Genomic DNA, 19897 nt, shown 5'->3' on the forward strand with positions numbered 1-19897 from the left:
AAGCAGGTTTTACATACTGAAAATACAAATAACTTGTTGCACTACAAGTCAAATTAATGTCTTTGAAACTTTTACCATCTTAAAATTTAGTCTCTTGAGAAAGAAAACTTAATTTCAGGTACACTTCCATTTTTGCCTCCATGAAGAACTCTTTGATTTCTAATTGCATTATCCATTATTGGAAATTAATTTCCTCTTTCTGTAGAAAATGAAATTTCCAAAAAGTAAACATAATGGAAATCCTGGAACAGCTATGCAGAGTGTTGCTGAAAACAACAACAAATACCCAATCCTCCATTTTATCCCACTAACCTTCTCATTCTTTTAATTCTTGCAACAATGCAGAACACTTTCAGAAAAAGTCTATTTTAATCATTAAGGCTGCATGTTCTGATATAATAGCACGTGGGTCCACATGTTCACCTGCAAACCTAAAATCCAACAAATTCAAATAATGAAAAGATGGGAACTCTACCTTCTTTCAGGAACTTGATAATGTGCATTTGAGTACATTCCTGAAGGAAAGATCTTGAGCTTAGCTCTTTGAAGTTACACATAACAAGTAAGCAGTTTCTTTGTTGTAGTCCATATAACTATCTTATTTTTTGCTTAATTTCCTGCTTTCTAATTTAGCATTTCTCATAATAAGACCTTGACTACTGTTTCTACTTAAGCTCTGTACTTTCTTTCACTCATCGGTGGTCTGTCATGCAAATAAAATTTTCATAGACTGAAACTGTAGATAACTTCTGCAGCACAGCAGAGGGATCCTTCATGTAAAATCAAAGATAACAGCTAAATTCCTTGGAAAAGTTTTAGGCTTTCTTACTGTGCTGTTTGCTAACTGTTGATGTAGATAGATTACAGGGTTATCAATATCAAAATATTGTTGTATTAATGTACTTGTGAAGACTGAAAGACAGAATAATACAATATAATTTGTCATAACTCACATGAACATAGACAAATTATAATTTGTCCAGGCTTGTCTGATCTGTAACTTGATCAACATGAGGGACAATAAGTTTTGGTGGATGCTTGACTTTGCTTCAGTGACACACTGGTACATGCAAGTACTCTTGCCTGAATTCCAGTGGTTTTGTCCCTTTATCTACACCTAAGGTTTAACTCCAGCACCACCAAACCAGAACTCTTCAGCTGCCTTTCAGTTTTGCCTGGGTTTTGCCTGAGTAAAACTGCATGATTTGCCTTTCTGTATGCTCTTTTTGCAAGTTACTGGAAAATTGTTTAGGTTTACATTGAATTAATTTAAAAGTCCCTCTCAAATTTTTTTCCCCAGGACTCAGATTTTGTTCCCCTATCAGAGAGTACTTTCCAAGCCAACTATATTCTTTCGGAATCCGTAAATTTTGTGGAAGAAACCTTCATATGTTTTAATTTAGTTAAGTAATGAAGCAATTATCAAAGAAGCAGGAGAATAATGGGGAATAAAGTGAATTTGGAACATTTTTGGGTTAGGATGCCATTGCTGGGGGTTAGTAGTTGCATGGCAGTGTTACACAAGGCCTTTATCCCAGACAGGGGCTGGGATCCACCTCGTCCATGGGATGTGGTCACATGCAATGGGAAATGCTCTGTGTGTGTTTGGGTCTACTCACATAAATTAGACCTGAGAAGTATCTCTCCCTTAGATTGTGCAGCACTGAAGCTTCATTGAGGCAAGTCAGCTCTGCCATGTCCTCCACTTTGGAGAACTTTGGAGGGTTCATCTTCTGGATGTCATCCTTGCTCAGTGTCACTTTCTTTCCATTTTCTGCCAGTTCAACTACCACCTCATCCCCTTTCTCTTCCTTGATACTTGCTGCTTCAAATCCATGTTTCTCTGATGGAATCCAAACCAGTTTCTTTGCTGACCAGTCAGCCTGGGCAAGTGGGTTGTTGATGAAGTTTTTGTCCACAAAGAGGAATTTCTCATCATCGCTGAGAGGTTTTTGAGCCATTTTGACTCAGCAGACACCTGTTGAGGAAGCAAAATATTCTGCTTTAAAGGGATAAAGGAAGGCAAATGTGGAGATGTTCCAGACAAAACACATTTGTCAAATCTGCCATGCAGTAGGTCCAAAGCACTATAGGTCCTGTGTCATATCTCATATTTCCACATGGATACTTAGTGCCTGTGCAATGAGACAGTCAGGACTGCACCAGGGCCACCAGATGAACTCCTTCCTGCAGCCTCAGCTCTTGCCCATCACAAAGTTAATTAAATTCAGACAAACACAAAATTTCCAATCAGCCAAATGCTGCTGGGTGCATACTGAAATATCAGTGCAATAATGAAATAAACAGTAGAAGGATGATCCCCAGGCTGTGTTCCAGCAAGGACAGAAATGAACCTTTCTTGCAAAGGACTATTTCCAATCACTTTAATAATGTTTAATTTGGAGAAGAGTAAGATTAAGACAAGGTCAACAGAAAAAGCAGAAAAATGATGTTGTTGTCAACACTGCTGGTGAAGGAGAAGTAATTGAAGTAATTTAGAGTTAGCCCCTCCCCATGGGCCAGACAGTAGGAGCTGATCATTTCTGAAGGGTAAATGTCTATGACATGAGAGAGAGAAGAAATGAAACAAGCCTGGAATTGCCTCAGCTAAAAGATACTCTGGACTCTGACTGGAAGGATGATGCAGCTCTGCCATGCAGTTGCACAGGGATAAAGCAGCTGGGTGTATCTGCCCCATAGGTGAGAGCCAGGGGGGAGTTTAGGCTGCTTTGCATGGTGCTGAGACAGCAGGGAGCTGCTCTCCTGCTCTGCCACTGAAGTTTGGATGTGGCTGCAAGATCAGTGCTGGTAGTGCTGGAGCTTTGTAAGTGCTCTGCTCTATCCCGTGGGGGCACAGATCTAAATGCAGCAAGGAGTACACAGAGGATTTGTGGTTTGCTCCAGGGCAGAAAGAGTGTGCTGGTTGGGAAACATGCTGTGCAGTGGAGCAGAGAGGAGAGCTGGGGAGGAGCTAAAATAGTGTGTGCCCAAGAAAAACATCTCTAGGAGACAGAGGCTGTTTCATTTCCTTATTGAGAATGAGTTTAATATTTACAGCATTCAAAAAAACATGAATTTGGAGGGAGCTTGGAGAACTGACTGCTAAAGATGTCAGCAGGCAACCCATAAGCAGGACAATATTTGTAAGGACCAAGCTCTGTGGTATGTAGCCAAATGGACACACTGTGCTCTGGGAGTACCAGAGCTTGCTTTCCAAATATTTGTCCCTGAAGCCTTCCCACAGATTAAGGTTTTTATGCAAGGCCACACTGTATGAGGGGTCTGAGAAGGAAACATGGATCATGTGGAAGGTGACATAAAGCTTAAAAACAAAACTAGGATTTTTAGAGGTGCCTAAGAAGGTTAGGTGATATCTCACTGAAATCCAGTGGAAATTAGATGCCCCAGCTCTTTTAAACTCCTGCAACAATTGTCTTGTCTTAAAAAAACCAAAAAAAACCCCAAAAACCAAAAAGGCAAAAAGCGAAATATGCTTGCTCTAGAGCCTTGCCTGGAAATCCCAAAGAGGAAAATTTGCCCAGATAATCCATGAAGGAGCAATGTGTGAGGGAGAGCCTGTGCACTGCCACTGGCCCCTGAGCAGTGCTCCCCGCTGTCGAGGCTCTGTGAGGGAGCATCTGTAGGATGTGTCCCTCTGCTTGCTCCCAGGAGATTCTTGGAAGAGAGAGCAAGAGGAAACTATTTGACCTCTGTGTGGATTAAGGCAGAAAATGCTCCCTGGCTGCCAAGAGGGCTGGTAGAGCTGCACAGTTCCAATAATGGAGATGGTATTCTCTCCTGCTGAGCTCTCCAGCTGGCGGCTGCAGGGGGAAGCTGCTCACAGGGGAGAGCCATGGAAGCTCTGCCCATCCCAGAGCTGCAGCTCACAGGGGAGCCATGGAAGCTCTGCCCATCCCAGAGCTGCAGCTCACAGGGCTCAGGGAGCAGCAGGGGCTGCCCTGGCCTCTCCCACTGCTGTGGCAACAGGCAAGGCATGTTCTCCACCCCACTGCCCCAGCAGCATGGCAGGAGCTGCTGCAGCAGTGGAGACAGGGATTTCCGCCCATCCTATGGCCAGAAGAGAGCTCCATGGCCATGCTGAAACAGCAGAAAGGTTGGATAGTGCTGCCTGAGGCTAAGGTGACAACACTTTTATATCAATAGGAATTGGGTACTGCTCTCAGAAACACCAAAAGTGAGACTGAACTGCAGAGCTGATCTTCATGGGGTAAAATCCTGCTGTTCTGAGGCTGCTCACAGAAAATGATGATGGAAATCAAACTGCCAAATCATCCTGACCATCCACCTCAAAAACCCAACCATAGCTAAGACTGTTGGCCTGTTACAAAGCATGTCACAGTGGGACGTGCCAGAGGTTCGTCTGTTCTGTGGCCCAAGGACCAAGGAAAAGTTTGTTTCTTTGTTACAGGCTACGTCAATAACACCTTCCACAGATTCTAGCATGAAACTCAGAGCTGGTCTGTCTGTATTTGACTATGTTCTCCTACTTCTTCCTGTATATACAGGTGCAGAAAGTTTTAAATTCAATCTTTTTCAAAGCAAGATCCATTTGGAAGGTATATAAGAGGAAAGAACTGCAGAACTTGGAAATACAGATTCTTGTTCCCTAGATCCAAACACTAGGACTAGTTTGAATATGGTAAGAATAGATCCCCTACAAGAACTGGTGAATAGACAGTCTGAACTTGATCCCAGAACTACTCTGAAACACAGTGAGAAGAAAACATGGATTTATGTGAAAAGAACTTTTCATGACTGAACCTCTGGAATCTAAAGATAAAGTTTTAGCAGCTTCTGACTATCACTGCAGAAAAAAAAGGAAAGGCAGTTATGAAGTGTGGATTAATGGCTATTAATAATTGAATTTATTTATTAATGTGCACTATTCATTTTCATTATAAAGGAAGGTTTTCCATCTGAATGAAAAGGGTAGAATTTAAGCTCCATAAACTCAACTAAATTTGTCCTAGTGAGGACTAATGAGCTGCTAATGAGATGCTGAAGCTTTCTGATTAATAATTGGCACTGTATCTTCTGGTCCATCTCTGATCAAGACTGCACTGATTGATACTGGGAGTATGGGCCAAGGGGAGAGGCTCCTTACAGCCTGCTAACCTTCCCTGGGAAGGCACAATTGACCCTGTAGCCAGTTCCTGGGTTTCACCCACAGGCCTGGCTGAGAGAAATGGAGACCCCAGTCCATGTGCAAGAGGTGGTAGGAGGTTCTCAGCCATTTAGCCCAAATCATGTACAAGAGCATACACTTTATACCCAGAGGTGATTTATCCTGAGGGTGGGAGGAAGAAAAGCAATCACAAAAATACTATTGATGTGAAGTTTTGCCTTAGAATTGTGCTAAATTACACCTAAACTGATCCATTTGTTGTACTTGTCCAACACACAAACATACATGATACTTCTACAGCTGTTCCTCTGTCTGCTGTCCCACTATGGAGATATCTGCCTGAACTTCACTGTCCTTTCTCTTTCCATGTTAATGACAGAAGCTGAATGCTGTCTCTATAACTAGTTTATCCTGAGTATATTATTTCAAGAATGAAATATAAATATTCCCAGGAAGTTCACTTTAATTAAAAGGTTATTGGCCAAGCAGAATTGCCTCCTGAGTCAGAGCTTGGAGGGACTGCTTTTCCCCTAAGGAAAAGATAAAGGACACTTCTCCCTTCCTCTGCAGGATGTGCATGTCAATATAAAGCCTTATCACATCTGTACAGGGAATAATTATTGCAACAGAAGAACACAGAAACAATTATTAGAAACAATTATTTTAAAAAACCAAGTCCTGCTCTCAGGAGTAGTTTCTGATGGAGAAGTGTAGCAGTAACCTGCTCTTGACTCTGCATTTCTGGGCTACAGTAATTCTTGACTATGATCTTTCCAGTTTTCTTATCTTTTACTTTCCCAGTACGTAACTGAATCATCCAACTGAGCACTGCTTGGAAAAAAAGATAATCAAAAGATAATCTAGGTGTGAATCCTAACCTTGTGACCTTCATTTAGGAATGGAATTCCCCAGCATTGGCAGCTTTATCACGAGCACTGCTATCAATCCCTCCTGGCCTTTCACCTTTTTTTGGTAATGCATTCTCCATATGCTTCAATCAAATTCTCTGTAAGTGCCTCATTTTATAATAAAGTCATCTCACCTTTTTAATGTGATTTACTACATAACTCTGACTAAACACTTGATTAATTTTCTAATTTTCAAAAGAAATTTGCCCTAGTTATTGCCAGTGTTATAAACTGTAAAAATCAGAAAAGAAGGGAAAAAAAGGGCTAGATTCCCTTTATCTGGAAAATACCAGCTATTTCAAATTCTGATAATGTCATTCTATTAACTAAATAAAATTCTGTATATTGATTGTAATTCACAAATAATCCATAATTTAACTGGATTTTGTACAAATTGGAAAGCTGTCTCTAGCTCTTGGCTTCTCCTGAAATTAACATACTTAAAAGCCATCAGATCTGCAGCTAAAAAGGCTCTGTGATTTCCAAAGCACTGGGATCTCTGCATACATCCCCACGCTGCCTTTTATGGAGATGTTCTGCTCAATACTCCCCGTTCCACAAAAATGTAATGATAACAAATTCAAAACAAATACCTTTTAGGGACTAGTGTGTCAATTGCAAATGAGATAATAAAATTCATTGTTTACATCCAAGCGAACACGGCCAGGGCAGAACTGGGCACTAAACTGAAGTGACAACTTAATCAGAGCTTTGCTCTTGGGGGGTTCATCAGCTCAGCCCTGCCTGAGAGGCTGGAGGGAAGGGAGGACTGGGGAGTTCAGCCACTCAGTCCATCCAGACAATCCTGCTGCAAACTACCTGCCAGGGCAAAGCTGGGAGTGAAGGACAAGGTGGGCTTGTCTTTCAACAAGTGTAGTTTAGAAAAGGTTTGACTAATATGCATGTATTAGATAATGACAAGCCTTCTGATTTCTCTTATATTGAAAATATCTCATGAGGCTTTTTAATTATGCAAACATATATGCCTTTCACATAAATATCAGCATTTTTATAGGTGTGCATGCACACAGACACAGACACACACACATATAGGTAAGAGAAGCCCGTGAACTTGTGGGATGGTGCTGAAGCTGCTTTCTGCACTGCCATCTACTGACGTTTTAATTTACTAACGGGATTTTCTTAGAAGTTTGTTGCTTTATTTTCCATTTTAAAAAAAGGCATGTCACCTTTGAAATTACTGTAGTTCAGTAAATTGTCAGATTATTTTTGCTTCAAATTCGTTCCCAGCATATTAAAAACATATGTATGTAATGCTGAGGCATTTATGTAAAAGTGATTCTAATTTTTAAGCATTTATCCTCTTCACAGAACAAGTTACTGATGAACTGATTATTTTATTTGGTTGCACTTTCTTTCAGCAGTCCTTTATTAGGAATGAGAGGTTAGGAACCTCAGCAGCTCAGGTTTTTCATTCCCAAATGCCCAAGTGATGGTTACCTGCAGCAGTTGCCAGGACCACCTGCACTGCCCTGCACCTTGTGGACTCCTTCCCTTTCTGGTGTCTTTCTGGTGTCTTTCAGGCTCGACCCAGCAACAGCAGTGTGAGCAGTGACCTGAGGCAAGCTAGAACACCTATGCCCACTGTCAGCATGCACAGTCCCTATGCATTTTAAGCAGAACCCAAGCATTAACACAAACCAGGATGAATCGCCCTAGCACATCTGAGAGGTCTGTTCCCATCCCCAGGTTAATGCTCTGGATGTGTTTGCAGAGCAGAGTTAACTTGGCAGAGTCTCCCTCCCAGAGCCCCCAGCCCTGTCCCCAGCAGGGACCTGGCCCCCCTGGTACTCACAGGTGTCCAATGGGGGGAGCAGAGTGAGTTGCAGATACAGCCAGCAGCCGGGACAGCCCAGTCCTTGCTGCCTTTGCAGCCTCCCTATATAGAGGAGGAGAATCTTGTCAGTGGGGAGGGGCCCTGGAAACCACGTCCTGCTGGAAAATCCTTTTGGTACCTGGCTTAAAAAGCACAGCCTGAGCCAAGGAGCTCGCTCCCAGCAGGGCCTAATCCTGGGCTGTGGCCCCTGCCCTGAACCACTTTTTAGGGAAGCAAGCTGGTTCTGGCTTTCAAAAAGATGTATGAAAGGGGTGCCCCTAAATCACAAGGTCAGGGTTTCACCCTTTTTCCCTGCTGTTTGACAAAGCAGATGGACCTTTAACTCCTTCCTGCCCTGGCAGTCTCTCTGCCCCTCATGGCCCTGTGCCTAGAAGGGCAAAGGACAGGTCACGGCCCCTGTGGCACAGGATGTTTCCTACCCACTGTCAGTGCATTTTGTTGGAGCTAAGTCTCTGAGTTCAGGGGTTGCTTGGGCAAAGAGGGTTATTCCTAACACAGCAAGACTGTGGCTCTGGGTCTCCCTGTGTTTATGTGACATTTGGAGCCTGGGGCTGGTTTAAGCCTCCTTTGCCCCTGGGAAATGAGAGGGTTGTTTGCCACCTTCCCAGTGGATTTGCAATTCAGTGTGCAGCTGTGTGCAGCTCAGTTCCTGAGAAAGGACTGTAAATAGTTGTTCATATTTAAGAAATACCTAGAAATACCTCCCTGTGCCCGTAAATGTAAAAGAGAAGTGGTGAAGAGCTGGGGGGGCACACACAGAACAGGGAGCAGGCACCGTGTGCTGGCAGCGAGAGCAGGACGGGCTGCTGGGAGCCAGACCTGCAGGGGTTAGGGACTGCTCTGGTCCTCATCAAACCTTCCTCACACCCCCCAAACCTTCAGTCCCAGCTGTCCCCCCTCCTTCCTCCCCTAGTAGCCAACAGCCTTGTGCAGTAGGACCTGTGGATGGAGATATCCCAAAAAGGGAAAGCTAGGATCCTCTAGGAATTCCCATCAACGTGCCAAATACAAAATACCGAAACAACCCCCTCTCAGCAACAGACTAAATATGGTGTATACCCAAAGGATCAGAGCACAGGCCTGAGTGAAATTATTTCTCTTAACATCAACAGCTCTGTCTTCTCTGGAAAATAAACCCTCCTGGGGAAGATGGATGGCACTCATATTGGTCTCATCATCTTAAAAAAATACCTATGAGGGGAGGCTGGGCTGAAAACCTCTGCTGTCACTGGGTCAGGAACTTGCAGGTGTGATAGACCTGTCGCCCCTTCTTCTAGTTCTGGCCAGTGGTGAAAAAATTTGGACAAAGAGGAGAGAGGGAAAGAGCCCTGGGGTTTCTGCTCTGCAACATTTCAGAGGCAGGGCCAAGTTTGGGCCTCAGCTGGAGAAGACCAGATTTGCCAGGGCAGTGACACAGTCCCAGAGGTCACAGACTGTCCTGCCAGAGGAAGGGCTGGTGTCTGCAGAGGTGTGGGGCTGCCACAGAGCCATGCAGAGCCTTCCAGGACCCAACAGCGCCATATCAGACCTGTGCATGTGTGACTTTGCTGGAGCAAAGCCAGGGAAATGATCACCATCACATAAATCCAAGAAACTTGTCCTTCTTAGCCGAATGTTCCTCACAGGGCAGGGTAGTTCTTCCTATCTTACTTTTTTCCCCTGCAGTTTCTTGATTGCAAACTTAGCTTTTAATTAGAAACACAATGAAATGCAAGGGAATCCTCTGAAAAGTATGATCATTTTAACATTCATCAAAGTTATTCTAAGAAGTTCCTTTTAAACACATGCAGCTGTTTCACAAAAGCAGACACATTATAATAGTAGCTTAAAAAGGAGTGGAAATTATTCTGGCTGGTCTGCAAACCCCTGCACACGCAGGCTTGCTGCCCGAGGAGGGAGCTGAACAGCAGCAGTGCTGGAGGGTGATATATGATGTGACATTAAACGGAGCTGGAAAGTCCAAAAAAATATTACTGCTTACTGCTGGGACTGAAAGAGTTTCACTCTCAAACCATGTGGGGTAGGAATTGATGAGTATAAGCATGGCTTCCACCCTTCACTTAAAAGCTAATGTAAGAATATACTAACCTGACAGCCTGCTTGGGGGTTCCTGAAAGTTGTGGTGGTTGCTTTAAACCAAAGTTGCCTCAAAATGAAAGCTGTGGATTTCCAGACGATGATGAGTTTGTGACAAGAAAATAAGCTTTGTTTAAACCCCTTGATTTATTGATTTATTTGTTTTAATTACTTTTCTAGAAAAAAAAATGAAGTATTAAGCAGCCTACCCTTAAATATCTCCTTACTGAATTTGCACTGTAAATATTATATGTGGGGGAAAGGAAAGAGGACCCAAGAAGGAAAGAAGGGAACTTTTAGCTGCCTTACCATGATGTAACCTGAACACAAGAGAGGGGAAAAAAGAAAAGCACAGATGGTGATGTTAGTTTGTTAAATAAAGCATCAGGTAAGCAATTTTTGTTTTGTTTAAAAATGTTTTTACTCAAGTTTTACCAACCACGTTTCTCTAAGATGACAAATGTAATTAGAACAGGTAATTGTACTGGTGGATTACCCCTTGTGTCAAGCTGTGCCCTTGCAACAGGAGGGACAGTTTGTGTCCAAGCCAGGACAATCAGTCTTGAGAAGAGCCTGATGAGGGAACACACTCACCAACTGCTTGGTGTTTGTGCTTCTCGCTGCTGCAGGTGTCAGGTGAAGTGTGTGAAGTGCACAGAGCAGGTCAGAATCAGCTGCTGCTGAAAGGGTGTGTTTGCAAGTGTGAACAAACCTTTTGGGGTTTCTTTTCCTAAAGGTGATTACCCAAGGCTAATCAGTCCTCCGGAAAACTGATCCAGTGACACTGAGATCGGGAGCCTGACATGAGGGTGCTCAGGAAGGAAAATGTAACTGACTCCTCAGGGGGAGCTGATAAAGCTTCAAAAAAATCTCCTCTGTGCAGGACAGAAACTAAAACCTCTGAAACAGCTCGGTTGCCCTGCAGTCAAGAGACACAGTTTGCTCTCCTTCGAGGGGAGAGCAAAAATTTGGTCTTGAAGAATTTTTTATTTTTAAATCATGTGGGTTAAGTTCTTCCAAAGTGCTTTCCAGATCTGATATCCACACCAGACTTCACTGGCTCCTTGTCACCTTCACTTGTGATAATGTGCTTAGACAACAAACAGCCTCTTTTAATGGCATTCCCTCCATAACGCTCTTGGTTAATGTTCAATCTCCAACAAAACTCAGAAATGCATTTTGCTATTTAAAGACCCTAAACTTCTTCATGCTTGTATTTTTTTTTTCATTTTCTGTTGTCAGTAGAAAGAACAAGGGCAGTTAATACAAGACATCCCAGGCTGTAATTATGCAAATTTTGAAGTTAAGAAAATAATTTTTGTGTATGCTCACCTAGGTGGCAATTTCTTCTAAAACCTGAACCTGTGACTCTAGGACTGTGAAATATTTTGATCTAAATATTGATCTCACCTTAAAATTTTATGGAATGCTAAGTGCATCCATGTGGGAAAGACTTTGCAATTCCTTTTCACCCAGTAACAAGGCAGGCAGGCAGAGGACTTGCTGTATGTCAGCATCTTGAAAGATACTCTCATATTTCAAGTACTGACAAGATAAATGCTAGATGATTAATAATATTATTAGACCAGCATATTTTCATAGACATATTTCAAAGCTTTGTTGTAAATAAACATCACTGGAAATACATTTTAATTTGCCTTTAGATTGCTTGTACAATGATTATACTTTGAAACAAGAGATTGTTTCTAACCCCCAGATGTGGGCTGTGAGGGTATTGGAGGATTAGATGAAATTCAAGTTACACCCAGAGCAAACAGACCAAATTCACCCACTGTCCAACACATTGTCTGTACAATGGGTGAATCCCCAGAGAGAACAGTCCAAAGATTCCCTTTGTTTCAAATGCATTTTGTCTTGGATTTCAGACATATATCTTGTTTCTCTGGGCAACAACAGACAGAACAAGAGGACACAGTCTCAAGCTGTGCCAAGGGAGATACAGACTAGAATTAAGGAGGAAGTTTTTCACAGAAGGAGTGGTCAATACTGGAATCATCTACCCAGGGAAGTGGTGGAGTCACCATCCCTTGATGTGTTTAAAAAAAGACTGGATGTGGCACTTGGTGCCATGATCTAGCTGAGGTGTTAGAACATGGGTTGGACTCAATGATCTTAAAGGTCTCTTCCAACCTAGAAATTCTGTGATTCTGTGATTCTGTGATCTTTACCTCAAAGCTCAGTGAAGGATGCCCTCGTAGCAGCCTCTGCTTTCCTGACTGTGGAGAGAGAGGAGCCTGCTGAGCTGTGTGCTTGGGAAAGGACAGGTACCAAACATCCCTTTGTCTTCTTCAGCCTGGGCAATTTTTTTTTTAATTTCTACCACCAAAAATTTCCCAGGGAGCTCCACGGCACCTGGGCAGCATCTGAATGATCTATGGTGGGAAGACAGAAAGCAGAAGCAGAGGCTTTGCTTACACTGAAACATTTGCATAGCAGAGAAGGTTTGAGCTTTTGTGTTTTCAGAGCCTTTTTCTTTGCCCTTGAAAAGACAATTCAGAATCCAAATACACATAAAAATTTGATCCACTGCTTCATGGAAAAACACAAGTCTAGCACTGAACTTCCAGAAAATCAAATGAAAAATTCAGGGATGGCTCTTCAGCCCAGCAGCTGAAAGTGACAGAGGTGTGAGCACAGAGCACACAGAGATTGCCTTGCCTGATCCAGTGGTCAGCTGCCACTGCTGCAGGGGACTTACAGATGGATTTGATTGAGGTTTATTTGCAAACACACGTCCTCCCCTCCTGGCAGCACTCCTGAGGCACTCACAAATCAGCCAAGGAGGAGCTGCCAGCACTGCCAGTCACACGGAGGAGATGAGCTCACTGCTGAGGCTCAGATGGAACTGCAGCCTCTCTGCAATCCCACATCAGAGTACAGGCTGCTGGGAGAAATAGAAAGTATCCCTGCAGTGCTAACTGGGTCAAATCAAGATAAAGGCAACATTTCACAGTGTGAAATTCACATCTTGGGGTCCTTCACAAACTGCAGGTTCTCCTCCTCTCTTCCCCCCCTCCAGGGTACCATTTATCTAACAATAAAGGTTTTTAAGGACCTGACTCTAGAGATTTATTTATACAAAACTCCTTTCAGTACCACTGGATATATTTCAAATTTATGCATTTTGTTAAAATGAGAAGAGAAAAAAATAGATGTTATTTTTTATGTATCCCTGCAAGTTTGGCTTTTAAAATAAATTACCATTTCAAAACATGTAAATACCTCAGCTAAAAAAGAGTTCTGGGAATCAGTAATCAACTTTATTTTTAGCTTTGCCTGACTTAGAGTTTCATGCTGTTTGGGAAAAAACCCCAGAAGTTCCTTTGCCTCCCATATATCCAGTGTTACACTGCACAATTTATAGCGACTCCAGATGGAAAAAACTTACCCTTGTTTGTTTGCTGGAATGAAGATAAATATAGTCCCCATTTCTGGAGAATTAAAAACAACTATCCCTCTAAATCACTTCAATTTTTCTATTAGGATTTCTTTTCCCTTACTTATCTGAAAGTTGCAGCTTCTTTTTAAAAAGAATGATTAAAATGTTTAGTTTGAACACTCTCAAAATACCACACAGAATAAAATTGAAAAATTTTATTCAGAAACACAGGAAAAAACACACCAAGATATAAATGTAAACATTATAAGTTATTATATAAAAATTTCTTGGATAAACTCAGTATATTCAGGTGCAATTCTAGACACAGGATTCACTAATGTGAGTCCCTATACAGTCTTCCTTCTATCAGCACTGGGGAAAAGAGCTTTGCTAACATTTTTAAATTGACAGTAAGCATGACCTTGTCATCCTGTCTCATGAGTAGATCTTACAAGCTAAAATGGTCCCACTGGATTTATTGGAGAAATGTATGAAATGAAGAATGTCCTAAATTAAATCTGACAGACCTTGAAATGAGAAATTAGAAAATGAAAGATATCATCTCCTTGTACTTTGTAAAATAAGAGGCTCTTCGATGCTTGTGCCAGCCATCCTTCCTGGTTCTGGAATTCTGTCTGAAAATGAAACACAGACAAAAATACTCTCATGTATCTGGAGCTCCAAGGCCTGTTATCTTCTACTATTACCAACTTTGATGCACAATATCATCATAGGGAATTTAGGAAATTTTATAGATAAATGTTTCCATGCAGCTGTAGGAGATAAAAGCTTTATATTACTGAGAGTAGATTTCAGACAACTTCCAACTCAGCTGTACGAATGAGGTAAAGAAACACCACATTTCACACCTTTTCTCAGGATTCCCAGTCTTCTGGGATACTCATACATCTAAATAAACAAGATAACTTCTTAAGTGAAAAGCAAGCTGGATGTTAAATAAGAGACTTGGCAGGTTGAGTTTATGAATGGACTTGATTACCTGAATATGCAGCCTAATGAAAAGAGCAGGATAATTAGTATTTTAAACCCACTGCCTTTAGGTCTCTACCAACATACTCCTCAAATACATGCAGAAAGTAATTTCAGAATATATTTACTTAAAGGGTCAAAGCCTTAAAACTTTTATGTTTTGTTTAGTTCTAAAATAGCAATGTGCTGTTGTGTCTTATGATTGATCCTGAGTTCTGTAACTAACAGTAACCAATTAAATCTCCATGTGAAGTTATATTGGGAGTCAACATGGCAGGGTGACCCTGCAAAGTCAGCAGAAACAAAAGTTACTTTAAAAACAATTCTCCTATACACTCAGTTTGTTTTAAAAATAAGAATTTCTGATAGGAATAATTGTTTTCTAACAAAGACGTACTTTATAGTAGTTTTGGTATGGAAATTTTGTTTCTTCAGCCCCCTCTTCTGGCAGAAGAAAAATATCATTGTCTCAATGAATTAACTGTTAAAAATCTGTTAGTACTTCTCACCCTTTTTAGATGTCAGTAGGCTTCAAACTTTTGAAATTTTTAGATACAAACCAAACAGTTCACAGTATTAACAGGAGAGTAATAAATTTGCACAGTAAAAAATGAAGCAATATGCCAAGCAGTCTCTTTGAAGGAAAAAGCTGGGCCAATGAAGCTTTTCATTCTCTAGCTTAGGTGGTATTAATTGTAACCAGTCCAAAAGCAGACCAGAAAAGGCAAGTGAGACTTAGCAGTGTTTACTGTAGAGCAATGAACTTTGGGCTTAAGCTTTTGTGGCAAATAGGATCTGAATTATGTTCTCAGAAAAGGTTTATGCCCATGGAAAGAACTGACAGCTGAAGAGTTAAGAACTTTCTATAGAGAAATTAGGTTAGACCAGATAAGAAACAGAGATATGCCTGCTATTTAATATATTTTATTGAGAATTTAGGTTAAAATATTGTATTGAATTCCCAGTATAGTGAGACTGTCTCTAGCTGACCCTTTTCAGGTTTGTAATAATATAAGGGAGTACAATTTGGCCAGCTGAACTTTTAGGGAAAAGGCATTTGGTGACAGATGAAAGCACTCCTTGCACAGAGGAGGAGGTACACAGTGTCCAGCTGCATGGTTATGCTACTATAAACATATCCATGGTCTAGGAAATCTGGTCACAGATAAAAGTTCTGCAAAAGTAACATTGCACACACCTTTTTGATTTCTCTCAGCAAGTGGTTTGCCAAGGTTCTGCTTTGGATAGTTCAGCAAGGACACTTTTGGAAGGATATTCGGGGTACTTTCTTCTTTACCACCATGTAAGAAATGAGAGAGAATTCCATACAGGAGAGGTCTGCTTAAGGGAGAAATTCAAAGGTAGTCTGTAAAGTCTATGAAATACTGAGCATTAAAAATACACCCTTCCCCAGGACTTCTTAGATCTTAATATTTACTTCTAAAATATGTACATATGCCTTTAATGACTTAAAACATATCCAAGTACCATTACATAAATAAGCACAGACCTAAGCTCCCCCTGAGCACCAACACTGCCCTAAAAAGCTCAGACTAAGAGACATTCCCCACTGAACTTCAGCTCCACTGGCAGGTGAAGAACTGAAGTGTGTTCAGCACAGGAGGACAGATCCACATTCTCACCCATGCATCAGAAGGATCCACACACTCACAACAGATCAGACTTTGGAGGGCCAGTCCACCATGGCACATCTCAAACTTGGCTCTTCCTAAGCACTGACGGGTTCAGGCAGCACAAGCACAGAGAATGCTGAACGTGTCTGAACCTGCTTCAGCCTCAGGTCATTAATGCAGTTTTATTGCAGCACTCTGATTCTATATCTAATCTCACATTAGTCTTTCTGTTGCTTCACACAGCAACTCACAGATATGCAAAGAGCAGATCTGCTTTCTGTAGACTGTACTGGTAAGAGAGTTGTGTTTTGGTGCACAAGGGCGCTCTCTGGAGAATGCCACAGTGTTGGCAGAATGCAGTGTTAGTTTGGAGTATGTCTGAACACGGCCCCACGTTTGGCATCCTGAAGCTGAATCCAGCATTTGAGAACATGCGTGGGATCAGCCACATTTTAACTGGTGAGAACATCTATATGTGATTTATAATTACACTAAAGAGAAAAATATAGTGGCATACAGAATATACAGTGCATTCCATAATTCTTCCTTACACTGATTTTCCACTTGTATCTTCAACTATATTCAGCTCTTTGGCAAGAAATTGTCTATCCAAGGGCACTTCAGGCTGGCCGGATTCTGGAAAACAAAATCCCTGAATCTTAAGACCAGTAAGAAAAATGTCACCAATTAATGGAAGACTTCAAAAGATCATGAGAGCACACACCTTCCTTATAGACTATTATAACTAATACTATTATAACTAATAGTGTATTGTAATTCAGGGAACTCACTTAAGCATTAGTGATTCAGACCAAGGTATGAATATAACAAATTATACCAAGGTATAATTTACAATAGCATATTACAGTTTTTTATCTTCACTTTTAAAGAATCTAAGAAAAATATTAAAGAATCTAAGAAAAGATTAATTAATCAGGCAAACAACTCTTTCTCTATACTACTCTCAGGCATGTCAAGAAATTTGAGTTTGCAGGCTGTTATCAAGTTTTCTTGCCCTTGCATCAACTACTGTGTCAAACAATTTACCTCAAGGGTAAAAGAGAAGAGAGTAAGTTTTCTTGAAAACTAATGGAGTGATTTGGCTTAATGCTGCAAGTAGAGCTGTGGAGAGGTTGTCTATACCCTGTTAAAGACAAGATTATGCAGCTTGTCACACTTACTGATTCCATAATATCAATGGAATTATTCAACCAACCAATCACTGATTACTATTGCAGCAATGACACAAATTCATGGCCAATACCTGCGGTCAGCACAGATGCTGAGTATTTATACTTGTTGTACTCCAGGTATTCCCGAATGAGCTCATTGATCAGGAGGTTCTCCCGGGACAGCGTGGGCCGCGGCTCGCTCTGGTCGTCCAGGGCATTGAACACCTCAGCTCTGATCCTCGCTTTGATTTGGGCAAGAGCTCCTCTTTTTTCCAGTGTGTCCTTTAGAACTACCAGCATAAAAAGGCGCGTTAATTTTAAGCCAAATGCATTCAAGCAGCAGCAGCAGCAGCAGCATTAATTAGCCCCGATACAAACAGAGCTCTGGTGTGTGCCAGTGCCACAGCGATAAGGTATCGTCACCTGTGCACGTGCCAGGACCCACCAGGCCAGGCACGTCCCAGATAAAACTCAGCCTTCAGAAAAGTCACAAATACAATTTTGTTTTTTTTTTTTTTAGTCGCAAGCATACATTCTGGCAACTTAAGAAATAGGATGTTACTGCACCAATACTGAAATATACTGAAGTATACAGCCCGCGGTACATGACGGGGGCCAGCGCCAGGGGACGGGGGCCGCCAGTAGCGCCCGCGGCAGCTCTGAGACCTATCCGCGTGACTACGAAAGGCCGATCCGCGCTCCTGCCCTCCCGGCGGCCCGAGACATCCCCGACCCGGCTGCAGTCCCGGCTCCGACCTGCTTTGAGCTCCGCCACCGTCGCCATGGCCGCGCCAGGACCCGAATGGCGCCGCACGCAGTGCGCAGGCGCGGGGCCGGGCGGCGGGAGCTCCGTGAGGGAACAGAGCGGGGCCGAGAGATCCCTGAGGGGACAGAGTGGGGCCGGGCAGGAGCTCCCTGAGGGAACACAGCGGGGCCGGGAGCTCCCTGCGGGAACAGCGCGGGGCCGGGAGCTCCCTGCGGGAACAGCGCGGGGCCGGGCGGCGGGAGCTCCCTGCGGGAACAACGCGGGGCCGGGAGCTCCCCGAGGGGACGGCGCGGCTCCCGCCCGGCCCCTCAGGGAGCGGAGGCCCGGGGGATCCCTCTGCTGCCAGCGGCCTGCGGGCCGGGTCGTGCCGGCATAGAATAACCAGCATCAGCAGCGCCTCCGCCGTGCCCGTGGAGCTACAGCTCGGTGTCCTGGTGTCCAGCCCCGTCAGCTGGGCGGGGTGTCAGGGGTGCCACGCTTTCTCCTTCTGTAATTTCAGAGGTTGGCATAAATCGGTGAAGGAAGCATGGAAAATGAGCGAGAATTTCTTCCATGTGTGCAGCGGGGGAGTTTTGCACCGAGTCCCTGACAGATGTACTGTTGATTAAAAGTACTCTCGCCGAAGCTGAGCTTCTAATGAAAAGGACTTGCCAAAATGTAACTGTATACGGGGTGTTTTGCAAGCCTGAGGATCCCTGGCGTGTCTGCAGGCTTGTGTGTGTGCTCCGTGTTGCTGGGATGAGTCAAGAATGTTTATTCTATCAATGTATGAAGTATTTCCCAAAGGAAATGCAGCCGGTGTGGGTGAACGAACTGGATTTGCTGTTGTCTGCTGGGGCTTGAAGGAAAATGTGAGTTGTCTTAGGCAGTAAAGGCTAAGACAAGGCTTACGTGTGGGGGTTGGGGAGCTCGTTAGGACTGTTTTGTTTTGTTTGTTTTTACATTTCCTCTCAAAGCAAATATTTATATGACAGTCTTCCAAAGCCTCTCTGGTAGAGGTCAATAAATAAAATTTAGGAAAATCAGAAGTGGTGGTGAAGTCAATGTGTTTTCTTAGGCCAGCAGTCGCTGACAGCGAGTCAGAGCAGTGCTTGCCCCCTGGCCACCCTGAGCCCGCTTTCTGGATCCCCAGGGCGACTCCAGGGACAAACAGCTGCTTATGTTTAACGGCATTTTCACAGTCTAAACATGTTTCTCTGCATCCTTCCAAACTTCTCCATTATCTTGTGAGTCACTCTTCCATCACACCTGATTTCCCCTTAATAAAGTGAGTGTTGCAGTTTTCCACACGGCTTCAGTTTTGTGTCCTGCTTCAATTTGTATTCTACAAAAAAAAAAAAATCATATAGAATTTTGTGTAGTTCTTTTTTCTGCTTGCAAGGGAATCTCCTTTTCAGACAAGATTTCAGTTTCTATTTGTTGTATTAATCTGCGTTTTAAAAGATGCTGTTACAACAGTGGTTTGTGAAATCCACATTCAGTGACTTTCAGGTACTCTGAGATTTGATTCTGTATTTCTGCAAGTTTGGCCTCATGTCAGCTCTAGTTTTTCTCCTCCATAAAAAATATTTTGAATCTATTAGATTTTTCTTCTGAACTCTTTGGCTTCCTCTCACATTAATTATTTAATCTGTATTTTGACTGTGTTTTGGTTTACAAGGAAATAGAATTAATTGGAAGAGAACTAGTTTGAGGTGGAAATCCAAGAATAATTTTTTGAGGAGAAACATCATTGACACGGAGCATGATGACTGGTGACATTGAGACAGTCTGGGCTGAAAGAAAAGTATTTGGAATGTGAAACTTAAATTTTGTTAGTCTTTTAGTTTACAGTAAACATATGTGGGTAAAAAAATGTATCTTTGTAGACACTCTTCATGCTTATTTACTGTCTTTTACATATAAAAATAAAAGGAATCATACTTGAACGTTTAGCTGTTCTCTTGC

The 19897-nt window shown here is 42.5% G+C and overlaps 2 protein-coding genes across 9 annotated transcripts in view; both read right to left on the minus strand.

Annotated features, from left to right (window-relative positions):
• Positions 1–1961, minus strand: part of MYH11 (myosin heavy chain 11) — a 47633-nt gene extending 45672 nt beyond the window's left edge. For all 6 annotated transcript variants that reach the window (XM_066560538.1, XM_066560537.1, XM_066560536.1 and 3 more), the window contains exon 1: positions 1620–1961. In XM_066560538.1, coding sequence (XP_066416635.1) covers positions 1620–1961 — 342 coding nt within the window. The remainder of the gene's footprint in view (positions 1–1619) is intronic.
• An 11627-nt stretch (positions 1962–13588) lies between these two features.
• CEP20 (centrosomal protein 20) lies at positions 13589–18021 on the minus strand. 3 transcript variants are annotated; one of them, XM_066560851.1, is made up of 5 exons: positions 17941–18021; positions 17277–17474; positions 16564–16648; positions 15577–15716; positions 13589–14023 (listed from the first exon to the last, which is right to left on the minus strand). In XM_066560851.1, exons 1-5 carry the CDS (start codon positions 17966–17968, stop codon positions 13947–13949), a joined length of 528 nt encoding a protein of 175 aa, XP_066416948.1. In that variant the 5' UTR covers positions 17969–18021; the 3' UTR covers positions 13589–13946. The 3 variants fall into 3 exon arrangements, with proteins under 3 accessions (XP_066416948.1, XP_066416947.1, XP_066416949.1); XM_066560850.1 differs by having other exon boundaries at positions 15577–15719; XM_066560852.1 differs by lacking the exons at positions 13589–14023; positions 15577–15716 and having other exon boundaries at positions 16560–16648.
• Between the last annotated feature and the right edge of the window lie 1876 nt (positions 18022–19897).

Source organism: Molothrus aeneus, chromosome 16 (genome assembly GCF_037042795.1).
Source record: "Molothrus aeneus isolate 106 chromosome 16, BPBGC_Maene_1.0, whole genome shotgun sequence".
Taxonomy (NCBI): Eukaryota; Metazoa; Chordata; class Aves; order Passeriformes; family Icteridae; genus Molothrus; species Molothrus aeneus.